At 41.2% G+C, this 20,289-nt stretch overlaps 1 protein-coding gene across 1 annotated transcript in view; it reads right to left on the reverse strand.

Moving 5' to 3' along the window:
• Nucleotides 1–20,289, reverse strand: part of SPON1 (spondin 1) — a 275,141-nt gene that overhangs the window by 144,815 nt on the left and 110,037 nt on the right. The window contains exons 4-5 of the mRNA XM_059070571.2: nucleotides 13,760–13,833; nucleotides 8,715–8,837 (exon numbers count right to left, since the gene is read on the reverse strand). Coding sequence (XP_058926554.1) covers nucleotides 8,715–8,837; nucleotides 13,760–13,833 — 197 coding nt within the window. The remainder of the gene's footprint in view (nucleotides 1–8,714; nucleotides 8,838–13,759; nucleotides 13,834–20,289) is intronic.

Below are 20,289 nucleotides of genomic sequence, written 5' to 3' on the forward strand. Positions count from 1 at the left end.
CACTGTAAGAACAAAAAAAATGAGTCTAATAACTTTTATGCCAGCAGGATAAAACTTAACTCAGGCAATGGAAAGAAAGGAAGTAGTTCCAAAAAATATAAAATAAGATGGCAGAAAAAAATTTAACATGACTGTAATAATAATAAATGTAGGATAGATGGAACGAAACAAAACAAAGCCAGAGGGACCTTGCATGGACCAAGGATGCTCGTGTGCCATAAATTAAGGAACATATCCTTTGGCACCTGGCGTGGAAGAAGATAAAAGGCTTTCTAAAGTAAACATATATGAGGTTATTAAAAACAAAACAAAACAAAACTCTGTAAATACAGAAAAGCAAAAATTACACACACTCGTATCAAAACAAAATAAACTTTCAGTGAAAAAGTGATCCAGAAAGAAACTGAACTAGCACATGGAGATGACAAGAGGGGGTCTCTGTCTCCACCTAGATTCTGGGCTGAACAAAAGATCTCCCCTGAGAATTTATAACCACGAGCTTGGAGTTTGATATTATTCCATCATTGTGTACCTTTGTGTTGCTCTAAAGAGGTCTGATCCTTTGTTACACGTTTTTCTGAATGCTTCTAGGGTTGTCCCTCTCCCCATTATTCTAAACTTTCATGATGTTGTGTTGAGCGTTTTTTCATTCATTGTGCTGAGCATGTGGTTCTGTTACTGTGTTCTGTACAGTGAACAGGCTCAGTCCTTCTACACTACCCTCTGTGCAGGTACTTAGGATTCATCTTCTCTTGCTCAACTAGGCAACTGCCACTTGTCCATCTGTCTTTCATCTTCCCAGATTCTGACGATATCTCTTGTATGATGTGGCCTTCTTTCCTCTTTTCTTGTCTTTGTGGATACATATATATTCCTCTAGTGTTATTTTTATGGAATTTGAGAAAAGATCAGTGATTAACATGTGTATTCAATCTGCATGTTTAATGGGAAGACCAGATTGTTGATCTGTCCTTCTCCGATCTCAATCCATACAATAGTGAGTTGCTGCCATGAGACTTCCCAGAGAGATGGAGAGAAAGGAGGAGAACAGGGAGAAGAAACTATTTAATCTGTTCTCTTTGCTCCTTCTTTCATTGAAACGGGGTGTCATGACACATGTGCTTGGTACCAAATTCTATTTCCTGGCAACATACTCTGTTTGTGACTCAGCCTGGTGATGGCACAGCTGGGAAACTCTGATGGGCACCATTACTCAGCTTGGAAAGAGATTTCCCAGTGCTGATGGGAAGAAGTAGAATTATTGTTTGTTGAATGTTTAATTGTTTCTGAAGTTAGATCAAAGGGGGCTGTGGTCCACATGTGGCTCATCACTGCTCTACGAACTGGACTAAGGAAACCCACAAATGGTCTTATTCTTAAATGGGAAGAAACTCTGCAAGCTAAATATTATAAAGCTAACAATTCTTCCCAAAGTAATTTGAGGATTTAATGCAATCCCACTTAAAATTCTGGCAGGTTCCTTTACAGAACTTGATAAAAATGATTTCACAATCATTTATAAAATAGAAAGACAATATCGAGGAATATTTTAAGAAGAAAGAGTACCTCCATCTCCAAGCCAGAAACCTGGCTTGTCAGCTTTGATGCTTCTCTCTCTCTCTCTCACTCCTCCACATCTAATCCATGACAGAATCTCCCTCTAAAAGGTATCTCAAAACTATCCATTCTCTCCACCACCACATCCACTGCCTTAGTTGGAGCTACCATCATCATTGCAGTATCTTCCTAACCCATCTTCCCTTACACTACCTGCCCCTTCCATTGTGGTCCCAATCAGCAGCCATATAAGGTCCTCTCTCTCTCCTGCCCCAGCCTCATCAGTGTTTTTTCATTGTTCATCTCCCTCCACTTTCTTCCTTGCTCATTTCATAACTGCTTCTCATCATTCATTCATTCATCAACACTATTTATTGAGAGGCTTTCAATGTGCCAGACAGTGAGCTAGGGCCTGGGGAGGTACATGAGCAAAATCAAGCTTAATTCCTGCCAACACCCTAGTGGCTTTAAAGACAAATGACAATAAACATGAAAAAAGTGTGTTAGTAATTAAATCAATGCCAATTTAAAATAATAAGATTAATTTTTTATAACCATGAATTGGCCAAACCCAAATGAAAAAATTATATTGGATGCTAAAGAGGCTGGGAGAAACAGATGTACTTATTCATTATTATTATTATTATTTTTTTTGTGGTACGCGGGCCTCTCACTGTTGTGGCCTCTCCCGTTGCGGAATACAGGCTCCGGACGCGCAGGCTCAGAGGCCACGGCTCACGGGCCCAGCCGCTCCGCGGCATGTGGGATCTTCCCGGACCGGGTCACGAACCCGTATCCCCTGCATTGGCAGGCGGATTCTCAACCACTGCGCCACCAGGGAAGCCCTATTCATTATTTTTAACATGGTGAATTGATACAAATGTTTTGGAGAAGCATCTGGCAAAATGTCTCAAGAGCCAAAAAACAAAGTCCATACCCTTTGATCCAGCAGTCTTACTCTTGGGAAATTATTTCAAGGAAATAATTCAAAGGAAGATGGAAGAATGGAGGAAGACTTGAAGAAGGAAGTTTTTTATTGCAGTGCTTTCTGTGTTAGCAAAAGACCTAACATCACCTAAATGTTCAATAAAAGAACAGTTAGATGAGTGGTTTAGAGAAAGCTGATGTAATAAATTATGACTATGGAAACAAAATCAAATGCAAAAAGTAGGACATGATGTGTTCAAATGTGATGTAGAAACTCTGTACACAGCTGAATGTATGAAGAAATGAAAGCAGTTGCCAAATATTAGAATGGTAGTCTTTCATGTGATTGGATTTAAGAATTAATATATTTTTTTTTTTTTTTTGTGGTACGCGGGCCTCTCACTGTTGCGGCCTCTCCCGTTGCGGAGCACAGGCTCCGCAGCCACGGCTTGCAGGCCCAGCCGCTCCGCAGCATGTGGGATCTTCCCGGACCAGGGCACGAACCTGTGTCCCCTGCATCGGCAGGTGGACTCTCAACCACTGCGCCACCAGGGAAGCCCAAGAATTAATAATTTTTTAAAATTAAGTGACCCAATGGAAAAGATGGCTGAATTCATGGTAAAACTAACTTTGATTCTGTAGAGTATTCCAGTGGCCATGTTTATATTCTAGGCAATGTATTGCCAAATGAAAAAAATAATTGGCTCCTGGAAAAAAATGTCCCTTTCATCAATGTACATTTGTCAAATGGTGTTAAAATCGATGCTATATCAGAAATGGGGGGAGTTATGCAGTTGACATTGTCCTGGGAGATTACAGAGTCTCTGTGGGGTAGAAGCATTTGTCAAAAACCCAGACGCTGTGTTCAGAGTAAGAGAGCCAAGAGACTCAGCATCTGTTAGGCAACTTCCAATCTCCTGGTGAAGACGGGGCATATCTCCAGCCCCTGGGACATCCCTCTGCGGTAACACTGCCTGGTCACCATGTTCCTGTAAAGAACAAAAACTCCTGGAGCACAACAGACTCGCAGTACCAAGGACAGACCCTGGGGGGCATGCCCTTCTCCCAACACTGCAGGGTTCCGGAGTTCAGCTCAGGCTCAGTGAATCCAGACCTCTGATTTCTTAAGTTATGCTCGCCGCAGCCCAGGTCTTCGTAGAGTGCGGCCAAGCTATTCAGAATTTGGTAGCAGTTGAGACCACGGTGGTATAGCAGGGCCTTATTAAAAGAAGCTTTGTGAATGAGAGATTTAATTTTACTGCAGAGGAGAGAAGACTGCCTTGTGACAGCCTCCGGAGGAAGGCAAAAGGGAAACAGAAGACCTGAGCTCTGATTTTGGTTCTGAATTCTCTCTGGCTATGTGACCTGAGCCCTTAATTTTTTTTGGTTTTTTTTTTTTTTTTTTTTTTGGTGCTTGGGTTTTTGTTTTTGTTTTTTTTACTTATAAAATTAGGAGGTAAAACTTGCATGATCCAGCCTTCAAATGGATTTCTAGATACTACTCACTTAGGAGTGTTTTAAAAAGATTTCACTTAGAAAATAAATGAATTAGATTGAATGAATAATAATTTTAAAAAAGATTTCAGTATTTCCAGATGGCCAGCAGTGATTTATGGCATTACAATCGGAGGGAATGCCAGAGGTCATTTATACCATCTTCCTGCCTTCCTTACCTCAGGCCTAGTTCCTCCAAGAGAGAGGGGTATCATGGATACAGAGAGTACTTTGTTTTCCAAGAGAGGGAACCCCAGAAACAGCATTTGGAATAAGTCAGTTTGTATAATGATTGAGAAGAGCCACCTGCAGATGTGGCCCACCACAAGAGATGGCTGAAAGCACAGGGTGCGGAGTCCAATGTGAACCCTCAAGGGCAAGTTCCCAAAGATGACTGAAGGACAGACCCCTTAGGCTGCTACCTTATCCTATTGCAGAGGTTCTCAAGTGTGGTTACAGACCCTTGGGACCAGCCCCCCCGCCCCACCCCGCCACCGGCCCTTTCAGAGGGACCTACGAGGTGAAAACTATTTTCATAATAATACTAAGACAAAGTTTGCCTTTTGTAATGTATCGACATTAACACTGATGGCACAAAAGCAATCATGAGTAAAACTGCTGGCACTCAGTGCGGGTCAAGGCAATGGCCTTGCACTGTATTAGTCATTAATGTATTCCTCACTGCCAGGGACTTGCTACAAACAAAAGCCCCAAAAGTCAGTTTCACTTAAGAATAGCCTTGATGAAACAAACATTATTAATGTTATTAACTCTCTACCTTTGAGTACACATGTTTTTATCATTCTGCGTGACTAACTGGGAAATACACATAAATTCCTTCTGCTATATACTGAGTACTGGGACTGTCTTGAAGAAAAGTACTTGTGCAATTGCTTGAGGTGCAAGCTGGACAATTTCATTGTCATAAAACATCATTTTTACTTGAAAGAACAAATGACAGGTTATGGTTATTCAGCCTTAAGAATTTGGCATACATTTTCTTAAAAAATGAAATAAGCCTGTCACTTCAAGAAAAACACCTGACGGTATTTGCTGTCAATGATAAAATTTGAGCTTTCAAGCAAAACTTGGGATTTTGGGAACCTTGTATCCACCATCATGAATTTGATAGCTTTTCAATACTTAAAACACTTTACTGATGAGATTGGACATGATCTTAATGAATAGGATTTTTGATGTTGCATAATGAAATGTCTCAATATCTGGATTATCTGCATAACTCAGTAAATCAATATTTTCCAAATGACCAATAGATGATGTTATAAAATCATTCATTTGTGAAAGATGCATTCAAAGTGCAAGCGGAAAGCAACGCATTTTAATGTAACAGAGTATAAGTTCATTGATATGGTTTCACATTCTATATTGTAAGTCTCCTTTAAGAAACTACCATTTGCAGAGTCTTGGTGTAGCATCAAAGAAGATTATCTGTAATTATCTGAAAAGGTTATTTAAATATTCTTCCCGTTTCCAATTACATATCTGTGTGAGACAGAATTTTCTCATATACTTAAACCAAAAAAAAAAAAAATGTCACAACAGGTTAAATGCAGAGGCAAATATGAGGATCCAGGTGTCTTCCATTAAACCAGGCATTAAAGAGATTTGCAAAAATGTAAAACAATGAGGCCCTTTTTACTAAATTTCTTTCGTTTGGACAATATAGTTATTTTCATAAAATGTTAACATGTAATAATTTAATCATTCCTAATTCATTATGTTACTTTTAAAGTTAATAAGTGATATTTTAAAATTTCTGTTTTAATGTTTGAGATGGTGAAATATTGAGAGATACAATCCATATTAACAAAAGTATATTGGAGTTCTCAATAATTTTTAAGCCCATAAAAAGGGCCCTGCTCTGAGATGCTTGCAGAGAAAGTGGAATTTGGGATGAGTAATTAATAAGAGGAGGACCTGTCATGTATCAGCTTGCACTACTGTTGAGAAGTGTCATGACTTAATTAGGCTAAATGGCCAGGGTTTGTTATCAAGACAGAATCATCCCTGGAGGAGTAAAATGAAAGTCGTCTATTACCTAAGATTGGCAGAAATCACTTTTGTCAATATTGAATTCTCACGGTCCTGATTAGACCTTGAAGGGCACCTTTTTGTGCCCTTCCAATTGCCTCTAGTGCCCCTAGTGTCCAAGTCCATCCCTTTCCCTCCAGGGAAAGTCCGGCCCTGTCCCTGCTCGATACTGACCATCATGACTAATGTAGGCTAAAACTCTGCCTCCCGGGTCATGGTGAATGCCACTCTGAGTCCAACAATCAGTACCCAGTACTTGGGAAGGCCCCAGGCACTTGCAGGCACTAAGAATGAAAGACAAGCATGTTGTGGCTTTTGTCCTGGAGGACTTCTCAGTCTGGTGGAGAAGAAAGGCTCCTGAAGAAATAATTACAGTATGATGTGATAAATGCTCTTCTGAACATAGTGACCAAATTTTTTCCAACCAAAAATTAGGACACACTCTGACATCCGACAATGAAACAATTTGGGGGTACCTGAAACACATGTCTGCTATACATATTAAGAAACTCCCAACAACTCCGCAGAAATTCTGTATAGGTTTGTACTTGATTTGGCCCAAAGACCCAGAAACAATAGTCTGTACCCTTAAAAAAAAATTCTGGCAGGGGGCTTCCCTGGTGGCGCAGTGGTTGAGAGTCCGCCTGCGGATGCAGGGGATACGGGTTCGTGCCCCGGTCCGGGAAGATCCCACATGCCGCGGAGCGGCTGGGTCCGTGAGCCATGGCCGCTGAGCCTGCGCGTCCAGAGCCTGTGTTCCGCAACGGGAGAGGCCACAACAGTGAGAGGCCCGCATACAGCAAAAAAAAAAAAAAAAAAAAAAAAAAAAAAAAAATTCTGGGAAATAACAGTGTCAGAACAGAAATGAGCAAGAAACGCCTTAGGATTGCAAAAGATGAGTAATGGGCCCCTAACATTTTATTTCCTCTGGGTTAGTGGATAGGAGGCACTAGAGGAAATTTTTTCCATCATGCTTGTTCCAAGTGGTTTTTTCCCCTCCAGGCAGAGAGTCCAAGTTTGTTCACACAGGTCTCCCACATCAGCTGAAGTAGATCAAGCTGAATCCCAGAGTCAGAAGAATGAACTAGTATGAGGCTTCTAAGATCTCCAGCCTTCATTACATGTGGCTAAAATTAAACAATAAGGTTCTTGATCTGCCAAGAAATGGAGTCCCCTCTGGGTGGGCTGTTTGGGGACCATGGAGGTTATGGTCTAGACTGGGTCTTCTTAAGTCCCAACCACGTACCCTTTGCCCCCCTCCCTTTGGGGCTGACCCAAATCCTTCTTTTTAGTTTCTTTTTCCAGCCTCCCTGTTCTTCCCCAGTTGTGGCAACTCCAAAGTGAAGTGAACAAGACTAAAACACACAATGAACCAAAACATGCTCAGTGCCACACATGGACATCCTGCCACCCACAGTTAGAAAGAATGGGCTACACTGGGTCTCAAAGGCAATCCAAATGAAAGGCAGGACAAGGAGCCTGACAAACCCCCTTCTGCATCTTGGATCCACTACCATTAGCCATTCATTCTGAGGGTTCTGCATCCGCAGGTTCAACCAACAACGGGTCATAAGTATTTGAAAGAAAAATTCCATAAAATCTCAAAAAACAAAACTTGAATTTTCCACACAATAACTACTGACCTAGCATTTACATTGTATTTACAACTATTTACATGGTACTAGGCATTATAAATAATCTAGAGATGACAAAGTATATGGGAGGATCTGCCTATGTTTTATGCAAATACTACATCATTTCATATATAAGGGATTGAGCATCCACGGATTTTTGGTATCTGTAGGAGTCCTGGAACCAATCTCCCTCGAATGCCAAGGGACGATTGTACTTACGTTGGACTAGGGGCAAATCATGATGTCTCTGTGATCTCCAGTGAGCTCATTCACAAAAGCCCACAAAAGGCTATTTTGAGGATGAAATGACAACATATGTAAAAACGCTTGCCACTCAGTAAGCTCATTATTCATAGTTATAATTTTCATATCATTTGTGTGATTACTTAATTAGTGTCCGTCTCCCCATTAATCTCTGAGTTGCATGAGAACATGGGTTGTGTCTTTTTTATTCACTATTATATCCCTAGTGTTTAGCACAGTGTCTGACACATGTTAGGCATTTGATGAGACAACTATTTGATAAAAGGGAGTTGGTAGGGTCCTGATTAAGGATTTACTCTAAAATAGCAAGTTTAGGGTTGCCTGACAACTCTCATGGATTCGTATTGGCTACCTGGAGTAATGAGGATTCTAAGGTGGTATCTGATATGTTACCCATATGCGCTATGGTTGAGGATGTTGAGTATTTGTTGACCTTGGCCTGTGCAGTCAAGAGCAGGTGGTCCCTTTTGCCAGTTCTTTCCAGCACAAATAGGCTGGTTGTATGGACAGAGCCACTTCAGGAGGACTGAGGTTACCAAATATCTGACCTGAAGATAAGCAGCATGACCTCAGGAATATTTTTTTAAATCACAGATAAGAAAACACTTAGAACAATGCTCTGCAAAGAAGCTGAAGGCATACGACTATTATATCTGCCTGTCTCGATGAATTCACTTTCTTGGAATGTGTTTCATGAATGCATTGGTAAGAAGAAGCTAGTATATCCCACAACCAGAACCTTGTAACACCCTCTCCCCCAACCCATAAGGAAGCTGTTCTACTCACGAGGGTAATCCTTTGGGTGTGTCTTCTCAGACCAGTTCCCATAAAACGTGAGCCTGTACTTGGCAGTTCCACAGGCGCAGCAGTCTAGGATTGGTCTGTCAGTCACCCCGTCAAATGTGGAGTCTGAAAGAGTCAGGAGAGTCACCAAGTTAGAAAGCAGCAGTGAGTCATTTATAGGACAGCACCATCTGTCTTGTTCTGTCTTGAAGGCTTGGGAAAAGAAGATTAGGTACAGTTTTCACCGATTAATAACTGAGAACCAGGTCCAGATATAAAGGATTTTATATACCTCTAAGGGTGATAACTATATATTTTGCAAATTAAAAAAAACATCAGAACTTTTGCCCTAATAATGTGAAGAGACCTATGGGACCAATAAGGCAGAATATTTGGGATGGGGGTCCATCTTGATATATTTTCTGGGCCTGAATCTCCTTCCCCACCCCTCCCACAACAGGATTTCTCCACCAAATTTTAAGAGGAATATGCCTGTGTGTGTTCTCTAAGGAATATTCTCTGGGGCCAAATTGCCAGGACCAGAAAAAAGCTTTGAAGGAGAGAAATGCGAACAAGCAGAGGGATGTAAAAAAGTGCTGAAAATTACTTCTAAAAAGATATGCATGTATAGTCACGTCACTTCTTATCAAGCTTTCAGAGAGTTTACTGGGAGGGTTGGGGGTTTGGGAATATGTCCATAAATTCAGGTTTACTTCTGAGCCTAGAAGCAGCCGGGAAAAACTCAAGATTCCCAATCCGCCCCCACTTTTAACTGCGAATAGCTGATAAGTGGAGAAAGATTACATGAATAAATTCAGTATTTCCGACTGTCAAGCCCACATCCCTAACTGTGCATTGTTGCTTTGGGTCTGTTCTGCTTCCTGCAAGATGAAACAATGTCTACAGATGCAACTTGCTTCAATTGCTTTTTCTTTGTTTCCTCTAGAGGTATTAACATAAATGTTCTCTCTCTTTTTGCAAGTTGGACATTTATTCTTAACTATTATATAAAGAGCAGCAACAAAGAGTATAAAAATCCTTTTGAGTGTTAGGAAGAGCATTTTACAAGTCTTCCTTATGGAATTCACTGGGTTCATTTGGTTTGAATATGCAAAACCAGCGATGGGTGGAAGAAGCGAATTCTGGGTTCGAGGATGGAAACAAAAGTATGGGATATTGTAATAATAACTATATTGTATAAAGTCCTCATACATGCTGATCCCTTTCCATATATTGTCTCATTTGATCCTGACAAACCTAGGAGGTCAGGACTTTGGTTAACCCCATTTTACAGATCATGAAACTGAGGCAGATTAGGTGACCAGCAGTCCAAGGCCACAGGGTTAGTAAGTGGTGTAGGCAGAACTGGAGCTCAGGTCTTTTTGAGTCCACAGCCCATGCCCTTAACCTCTACACTATATCACTGCAGGAAAGACCTTCTGCTGGAGAGGTCTGCATAAACACCAATGAGAGAAATTGGTGTGTGTTTCTCTTTTTGCTTTTTCAAATGAAGAATGGTACATTTAAAAAATTACCTCCTTACATAGCTCCAGAATCTCTAAAGAAGAGATCTGAAACCACCCCGAAGAGAAATCATTGTTTGGCTACTTTCTGTACACTAGGAAGAGGCTAGAGCATTGTTTGTGTTAAAAGAAATCTTCCCACTGCCTTATGTACACGAAGTCCAGATCTGATTCCTGTGTGAGCCACTTGGATACTTAAGGGACAAGCCCTGTTGACTATATTTCAGGAAAGGTAGCGTATATGAGTAACTCCTGAAGGTTCTTCTTTTTCACATTTCCATTATGATCACCTATGCTGTTAAAAAAAAAACTAAATTAGTTTTGAAAAAGGAATTCACAACTAAGAGATACATGCTGGGGTTTCAAATGTAACTACTAGGCGCTCTTAAATGAGGCAGCAATAATCTCTCAAAAAACCAAAATGAGGCAAATTGGTAGCTTTACCTTATCAAAAGGGCTCTCAGATATAAGTAGTGAACTTAAAGATGCATCCAGGGGTTCAAGCACTTATAATATATAATATATATATAATAATATAATATAATATATATATAATATAATGCACTTATAATAAACCTTTTGGAATTCCAAAGGAAAATAAGCTTCCATTTAAAATATAAATTTCTAAGTTTGAAAAAGAAAACAGACATACTGTTTCCTACTGAGGAAAAGCCCATTGAAAATGAATCAGGTTTTCAAAGGGCAGTGATAACAAGTGTTAACTTACCCCTCTTCTCCTAACAGTGCAGAGCTTTCCCAATACAGGTAATTACAGGCCCTGCAGCATCTCCCAAGCTGTCCCCTCCCCCTCATTTCTTAATCCATCAGCTTTCTTTTCTACTGTCATCCTTTATTCTTTGCTCCTCTTCCCTTGTCTTCTTTTTCTCATGAACCCTTCTCTGCCCACATTTTCCTCTCATCTCTGCTTTTCCCTTCATCCTTTCCTCTGTCTCTCCCTTAGCTGTCTATGACATGGTATTGAAGTGAGTATATGTGTGCATTTGTTTATTATAGGTCACCTTTTGGAATATTTTATGTTTCTCTGTTTTTAATTCTAAGTAGCTTAATGTTTTATGTTTCTTTTAAAAAATAACGATTGTCATTGATTTTAATCTGTGCAATTCTTAATTTTCCCCTATGGATAAATAGCTTCAACTGGGGAAAAAAATAATAGACACTAGTTTCTCTCTTCCTTTCCTTGATAGATTTGATTTGACTTAACAAAGAGTGTGAATACCTTAATGAAAGAGCTGGAGATAATCAAGTGGGCATACACATTTAAGAAAAATCCCTTTGCTCTATGCTTATATCTTAAACACTTTCTGTACAGGATCTGCTTTGCTAACTGATGGATTTCCTCATGGGTCTGCTGTCTCCAGGGATCATATACAACAGCACCTAATGATCCTATAGCCCAGGTCCTGCCGGGTCTTTTTTTGTCCACAAAGTTGCTGTTGGAAAGAGGTCCTCTTATACAGATTCGTGCTTAGTCATTTTGATAGGATCTCTGCTTCAGAAGTGGTAACCAGTAGAGATTTGCAAGGTCATTTTATTGACACTGTATCTGCAGAATGTTAGCATATTCATAGCTTAGACAAGGCTTTCACAACATCAGGACTGGGGCTTTGGAAAGTGCAATTTAGTTGATGGTTGCTGTCAGTACATGGAGCTGACAGTGAAGTGTCTTCTAGGAACCCTCAAATCTGGGAAATAAGGCTGTCCTCTGAGACTCAAACTAACAAAACCTCACCATAGTGGCCATGATTAGCCAACCAAGAGGTGAGCTAGAATAGCCACAACTCTAACCCACAGGACCTGGATGTCATCTCATGGAGGCTGGGCAGGGATGGGATTGTCCATTAGGAACCAAGAGCCTCAAGAGCTGAGATGTTCTGGGTCTGGGGAAAGGCTAAGTGAATCTGTAGACTAGGAAATACAGGAAAGCCTCAACAGCCATGCATGGTGATGCCTACCTGGAAACTGCCCAGGGCGCTGGCCCACGGGTTGCAACTCTCTGGCGCCTTTGGCAGGCATGACCCTAATGCAGGGCAGCCAACTCTTTCCCCTTTAGCTCTTTCCAAGCTCTCCGAGCAGTCCGCCACATAGGACCTAGTTTCTGCTCCAGCTCATCTATAGGGAGACCTATGCTTTGATCTACCCAAAGTAACAATCCGAGCTACTGAATCGGGAGGTAGTCACTTTGATAGAAAGGCAGTGGTTAGGGCAATGGCTCCTATGTACAAACTCTGACCTCCCCCACTAGCTGTAACATGCTGAGTGAGCTCTTTAAACTTTTCATGTCTCAGGCTTCTCATTTATAAAATAGGTATGATACAATAGTCTTTACCATATAGGACTGTTATGCAGATTACACGATTAAGGCATGTGAAGTGCTTAGAATGGTGCCTGGCATGTAGCAGGCACTAAAAAAAAAAATAGCTCTTATTATTATTTTCCCAGAAGACCTTTATCAACTTTTCTTTTTCTTAGTGGCTTAGGATTTGCTAGAAATAGAATGATTTCTTCTGAAAACGCAAATTGTTCTAAATGTAAAAAAAAAAAAGTCTGCACAAATTAATAGAAATGAAAGAGTGAAGGTGTATAATTTCAGAACATTTTCCATGTTTATTTAGTTCTCTAATGACTTCTAAACACATTTGGATGTTTCAAACTTTAATTTTTCATGGTACATTAATAAATAAGCTTTGGGATGTAGATAACAATAGCTAACATACACATATATATTATATGTATGTGTATATATGTATGTATGTGTGTATATGTATGCATATGTATGCGTGTATATATGTACGTGTACATATCAATATACATTATCAATATATATATTTACTATGTACCAAGGACGCACGGTACTATTTTACATACATTAAGTTGCATGACAAGGAAGGGCAGACGCAGGATTTGAGAGTCAGCTGGATCTGAATCCAGGACTCTGCTCCAACCTCCTCCGTCTACTTGGTCCCTATAAGCTTTGTTAGAACACCTTCAAGGAGAGGGAGTTGATGAGCCTGCACATCCAAGGACGAGATCCTTGAATGAGGTGAGATCACAACGTCAATGCCCCCTTGACATCCCCATGTCCCTAGAGAAAATCCCCCCCTCTTCCTGCCTGGGTGCCCCAAAAGTTCCTGCTAGCAATTACTCCAGACAACTGTTAACAGACTTTTTAAAGGTACACAATTGTGTTCCTTAATTAAGTCCTGTGAATTATTCCAAGGAACCTCTTCAGAATAATCACTGTTTCACAAAAATAAGGAGACGACGACACCAATATAAGGTGCGTATCTCCTACCCAGGGAATCAAGCTGAGCAATTAGAGTTTAAGGCAGATCCAATTATCCACAGCACACAGCCAGATTAAAAATCGGAGCTACGTGAGAAAGCAAAACCCAGAGGAACTCAGAAAGCCCAACTGCCTTAATTCCTGCAGCTGAATGCTTGGACTGAATGAGCCACCTTCCCTTTATCTAGCCCTCTCTCACCCACACGTCCACAAATCCTTACCTTGTTCACAAAGTTTCTTGGTCAGAGAGCCCTCATCTTGAAAATAAATGATGCGTTTCTGTACGATGCTAGCCCTGTGGGGAAAGAGGACACAAGCACATGGTGAAGGAGGGCAAGTCTGGGGGACGTCAGATCCCTGCTTGTCCACCCACAGCTGTGTGGCTTTGGGTGAGTGCCCCCAACACACTGTGACTCAGTTTCCTCATTGGAAAACTGGCATTAAGAATAATATCTACCTCCTAGGATTGCTATGAGAACTAAATAAGAAAATGTACGTCAAGAGTTCAGCATGCACCTAAAAAACCACTCAATAAATATTAGTTATTGTGGTGGTGTTGGTGGTGTTCATATTATTATTAAGGTAGGAAGGTGAACTAACAGCATTTTCAATAACTTTTCTCAGTGGTTCATTTACTCCAGTTTTGTATCAAATTATTGAGGCCATTTATAGATCAAACAAATTCAAATCAGGAAAGCATGTCAAATTCTCTTCCTGAAGGGGAAAATAAAACCCTAAAAATATATTTTGATTTGTTCTGAAAATGTCATTCTATATCTTTCCTGAAAGACTAGACGAAACTATCTCCTACGTTCTGAACAAAGACAACTTCAACTGTTATATCTCCCTCTTAAACATGTCAAACAGAGGATCTTAGAATTTGGAAAGAATATTTTGAGGTTGAAAAATGACTTGCTTTTGGCCAGCATATATTTTCTCTTTAATCTAGCATTGCACAGACATACTACTCTGCAGTTTATTTTCAGCTGGCCTTGAAGAGGCCTGGAACCCAGTGTCCAGTAATTTGAAAGTCCACAACACAACAGTGAGATGGTGCCGGTGGATCTCGAGCCATTTCTATTGATTTTCCTCAGCAATGTTACTCAATCAAAAGGTAATTTTCACGTTGATTTTCCCTGTTTAGCAGATAAAGGGAGCCCTCGACTTCATCACAGCTGACCACACTGAACCAGGGATAGTCACACAAGCTGCCCTGTGTCACGTGATCGCAGACCCAGGAATGGGCCCAAGTGTGCATGGATCTGCATGCAGAGCACAGAGGTGTTTCTCTCGATGGTCTGGGCCTAGGCCAAAACGACTTTCCAAAGAAATGTCTACTGTACACTCAGTCTTGCACAAAAAAGTAAAATTGAGGCCAGCCTATTGATGTCTTTTACAGTCTTTCCCCACCCACGAGAGAAGAGATGTTGAAATAAATGAATGAAATATACTTCCTATTGACACAAGCTACTATGATTATTTATCCATTCTGTTGACCATCAAGCAGAATGTTTCTTTGGGCCAAGAGAACACTCTGGAGAACACTCACCCCAAAGCCAAATAACGAAGCCTTCTGTTAGCTGGAGTATCCCATCACCTACCACAGTGCTTCCAGAATGTTCCCCAGTGAAATTGCCTCAGGGACCCCTGTGGAGGGCAAGGAGTAGGCCTAGTGGGAAGTATCCCAGGCCCCACGTTCTTGCTTCAAACAGAGGCTCCAACCTCATTTCAACCCAAAGCAGCCCCCTCTCCCATTTGTCCTCCTGTTGTATTTGCTGGTGTATTTTCAACAAATAATTGCTGGAGGTGTGCTTAGCGACCCGGCATTGGCCAGGGACACTGTCATGAACAAGACAAATGGGGCCACTTCCCATTCTCAAAGATGACAGAATAGTGGGGAGAAAGCATCAGACAACTAAACCCTCAGTTAATGAATGGAGACATCCACAGGGTGTGGGAGAGTGTATCACAGGGGTTCCTGACCAAGCCAGGAAAGGCTCCTCCCAGAAAAGGTGGCTGAGCTTGGATTTGAATGACTAGAAGCTAATTAGGCAAGTGGGATGGAGAAGCAAAGGAGAGGGCATCCCTTGTAAGATCCTTGAGGTGGGGAGGGCTGCAGCTCACTGGAGAACCCACGAGTGCTAAGCCAGGGAGGTGTGAGATGAGCTGGGGAGGTGGGCAGGGCCACATCGCTCAGAGCCTGCAGGGAGATGGCATTTTACTCCAAGCTTGATGAGAAGTCTTTAAGGAATGTGCCATGAGGAGTGAGATGATCAGTTCTGCCCTTTTAAAAGAGCCTTTGGGCCACAGAATATAAAAACAGATTGGTATGTGGTTGCAGTACACGGAGCTCCCATGCAAATCAACTTTTGTTTCAATAAAATTCTCTTGATAAAATGGTTTGAAAACACCTGATCTGGGACTTCCCTGGCAGTCCAGTGGTTGGGACTCCGTGCTTCCACTGCAGGGGGCATGGGTTCGATCCCTGGTCGGGGAACTAGGATCCGGCATGCTGGGCGGCCAAAAAGCAAACAAACAAACAAAACACCTGAACTACAGGATAAAGTACAAACTTACCATGGTATTCAAGGCTCTTCATAAAAACCTCCCCCAAACACTCCCCTGGCTTTATTTGTTGGCATGTTGTGCCATGCTCCCTGGGTTCTAGGCTATGCAAAGTTTATCCCCCTTGTCTGAACACCTCTTTCACTCCACCACTCCCTTACCTGTGCTGTTCCCTCTCCCAGAATCTCCCATCACCTGTCTTTGCTAGCATTGGTAACAAATACTCTGAATTTTCTTCCTCCTGCTGTGAGTAGGAGAATAATGGCAAACCTTATGATATAAAGGCGTGATGATGCTTAGAAAAATTAAATCACCCCCAGATTTTCCAAAACTATCATTATAAATATTTGAGGGGCCAGAGATAGAAAAACATATTTCCTTTAAGATATTTCTATTTCTTCCATGCCTTGTTTTATAAAGTCAAGTTGGCCCTCTTTTTGATAATAGTTGTAATTTCTGAGCCCTTATTATGTGCCAGTCACTGTGCTACGGAGGCCCTTCATGTACATTATCTTACATATATTCTGCTTTACATATACTACACACCCTCAAGTTCTTTATCAAAACACTTGGGCTAGATGTGTTTTTGAATTCAGAGTTTTTCAGATATTAGAATGTTAAGATGGCAATAGGCCATTAACATCCCCATGATCAAACATATCCATATTCTGCCACAAAATGTAACAATATTCATACTAAGAGAGTAAATAGAACTTATAAACAGCTTCAGGTCAGTTTAGGTCAAGTTCAGCAAACTTATCAAAATGCTCTTGTTTTCAGAGGGATTAAGATGAGGGTTTGTGGCTATTTTCACCCTAATCTTACAGGTGACAATGACTGAGATGACAGGGAGGTTAAGTAACAGGCTCAAGGTTTTGAAGTCTCCCACCTACTGCCAAAGTTCACGGTCTGTCTTAGGCTCAGAGTGCTTGTAAGGATTAAACACGATTACCTATAAAGAGTATAACAGCACTGTGAGGAACGTATTGTTATAAAATGTAACCTCGAAGTGATTTGGGATATCTATTTTAGCATCTCACGGAGCACACAGTGGAGAGCTGAGACTTCAGTGGGTCTCCCTGGAGCCTGGGTCATGATCACCTGAAGCTCTCCATGAAAAGATGAGCATATATCCCCATGTCCAAGCTTCGCCAACCCTCTGGACCATGCCCTTTGGATTTCAAACTGTGCAGATCCGATGTGGGATGCAAGGCTTGTTCTGATCTGGCCCTGGCAATCAGGCTTTATCTCTATTCAGTCCCTCCTGAGCACCCTACCCAAACCATATCCTATATCTTTCTTCATGATCTCACACCCTCAGGCTCCTGTCCATGGGACTCCTTCTGTCCTTGTGACTCCTCAATATACACCACATGCACGCACATGCATGCGCGCACACACACTCTCTCTCTCTCTCTCTCTCTCTCTCTCTCTCTCCCTCCCTCCCTCCCTCCCTCCCTCCCTCCCTCCCTTCCTCTCTCTCTCAGTTACCTAACTCATACTCAACTAAGACGTGACTTCCTTCAGACTGATGTCTTGCCTAGATGTTCTTCCTTATGAGAGCCATAGCCACTTGGGCTTCTCCTACCCAGCACTTATTAACCTGTATTATATTTGCCTGTTTACTTTTCTGTCTCCTGTGCTAGATTATAACCTTCCTGAGAGTAGGAACTGTACCTTTCTTATTTCTATAGATGTTAGTATCATTGCAATCCTGGGATTCAAGTAGAAGGAACAGAGTTTGGAAAGGAAAGAGTTTGAGATTGAGCTGTCTGTAGGGCATGATGGTGGTTGTAGAGGGCAGTTAGACACAGGGACCTGTAACTCAGGAGAGACTTCAGGGGTGGGGAGGATGGATATGGGAGTCACTGGGGCAGAAGTCAGGATCAAAGCTTTTAGAGTGGCTGATGTCACCCAGGGAAAGTGTGTGGCATGAGGAGAGAGTCTAGCTGAGCCCAGAACTCTGAACGCCAACATTCACCCACAGATATGCCAGCAGAGACCAAGACTTTGGAACGCTTGGTTGCAGAAGATGTTTCTTTTTATTCCTCATTTGGTCAACTCCTGAGAGAATTTTATATTCTGAGAAAATACATTTCATTTCGAGTCTGTTCCCATCAAAAGTATAAAACTCAGCAGAGATTTATAAATCATATTATAGCTCAGAAAAATAATAGCTTTACAAGATGAGAATGCTGTTAGTAAGAATTCCCTCAGCATTTCAAAATGACAAATTTCTCCCATTCTGTGTTGCAATTTGGCAGTCCTGTTGCATAGCATTTATATACTGATATACTGAATGCTCTCTTATCATGAAAGAACGTGTTAAGGAAATCTAAATTAAATTTCTCAGTATGTTAGCTTCTCAAACTTCGGAATATTGAGGTTCTAAATAACTTACTAATCATTTCAAAAGTTTCCTTTTAGACCTAAAGTGGAACATTTCCAGAAACGCCATCCTGAATCTCTTAGATGCTCGGCTCTTTTCTGTCTGATGAGTTTCTTCATTTGCTGTTCTTTTTCCTTGGGGAGTTTGCCTGTTGGAGTAAAGTTAGAGCTGGCTAAGTTGTAGGTTTGCTCTCTAGCGCTGAAAAGGCCTGGGATCCCTGTTCTCACTGAAAAGGGACAAGGAGAACTCAGAAACTGAAGGACTTGGGAGAGATCAGGCCACAAAATGAATTAAGAATACACATGGGTCCTCAGCGGCTGGGTCACTGCCATGTAGGGATAATTCATGTAAGGTCCTTATGACATGCATGTTGCACAGAGTAAATACTCATTATTGTTGCTGTTGTTAAATCACCAGCCCCTAACAAAGTGCCTGACACATAAAAGTACTTAATAAATAGAAGCTATTATTATGATTGATGTCAGGTCTGTCTCCTTTGCTTGTGGAGGGAGGAGTGAGGGCGTTATCTTGATCAACTGCTTCAGGCAGAGATAATGAATGACTAAAATGAAGTTCAGGTTTGCGGTCTCCAGACTCCTTTTGCCAACCCTCTTTCCAATTCCAGTAAAATCCCTATTACTGAACATTTCTTGGAATACTTTACAAAATTTGTCTCTGATCTCAGGGATGTCTTCCAAAGGAGTGATCCAGTTTATAACAAATAACATCTATTTCCTTTTCCCAATGAAAGAACAATTCTGTGGGAGGATACAGGAATAAAATATTAAAGCCATAGCAATGGTAACATCATCAGGAACTGAGGCTATTTTACTTATTTGCCTTATTTTACTCTGCAAGGATGCCAAGTGCTAATCTGATCACGGTCTCATGTTACTCAGCAAATATTTCCAGAAGCTGGGTGCATTCCATGATCCAGACTCTTAACCAATCTTTTATATGGTTTTATGTGGATCTCAGGAAATGGAGCTGTGTCCAGGAGTTAACAGGCTTCCTGGCAGCTCATGGTAATGTGCCCAGGGGAGAAGAAAAGTGAAAGCTTATCTGCAGGGCTTTATCTATGGGACTCACAAGAACTCCATGGATGTCCAACAGTAAGGTCACAAAACTATAGGTTCAGAGACTGGTATAGTTGCCAACCATTGCTGCAAAGAAGCAAATCTAGTAAATTCTAAAAAATCTAGATGCCAGGAGATTATTTCTGCTTAATTATCACTCATTTATGAAACACTTACTGAGCACTTATTTTGTGTCAGGCACCTTGCTAGGAGCTGAAGATTCAAAGACAAGTAAGAGATGGTGCCTTCCAGTAAGGAGCTTCTAGTCCAACAGGGAAAAGATAGACAGAAAAAGGAAACAGGAGATCAATGTTGAGCGCAATAAAGGAGAAGCCACAGGATGCAGAAGAGCAGTAACTAACTTCACCTTGGCAAAGTTCCAAGAGGAGGCAATGACCCGGAAGGTCTGAATTGGCAGAGGGGCAGTGGAAATAGAGGATCCAAGAGAAACATCGTAGAAAAATTTATAAGCACTTAGTAACTTACTGGATCCAGACCAGAAAGAGAAGGTTGAGTACAAGACCTTTTATTTATTTTCCGTTTATTTAACAGTTAAACACACTTCTAAGTGCTTCATAGATATTAATTCATTGAATCCTCCCAACAACCCCATAAGGTAGACGCTAATATTATCCCTGTTTTACAGATGAGAACACTGACATGGAGGGAGGTAAGTTAACTGATTCCGCATCTGAAACTCCCCGTCTGACTCCCTGTGACT

The sequence above is a fragment of the Kogia breviceps genome, chromosome 7 (assembly GCF_026419965.1).
Source record: "Kogia breviceps isolate mKogBre1 chromosome 7, mKogBre1 haplotype 1, whole genome shotgun sequence".
Classification (NCBI taxonomy): domain Eukaryota; kingdom Metazoa; phylum Chordata; class Mammalia; order Artiodactyla; family Physeteridae; genus Kogia; species Kogia breviceps.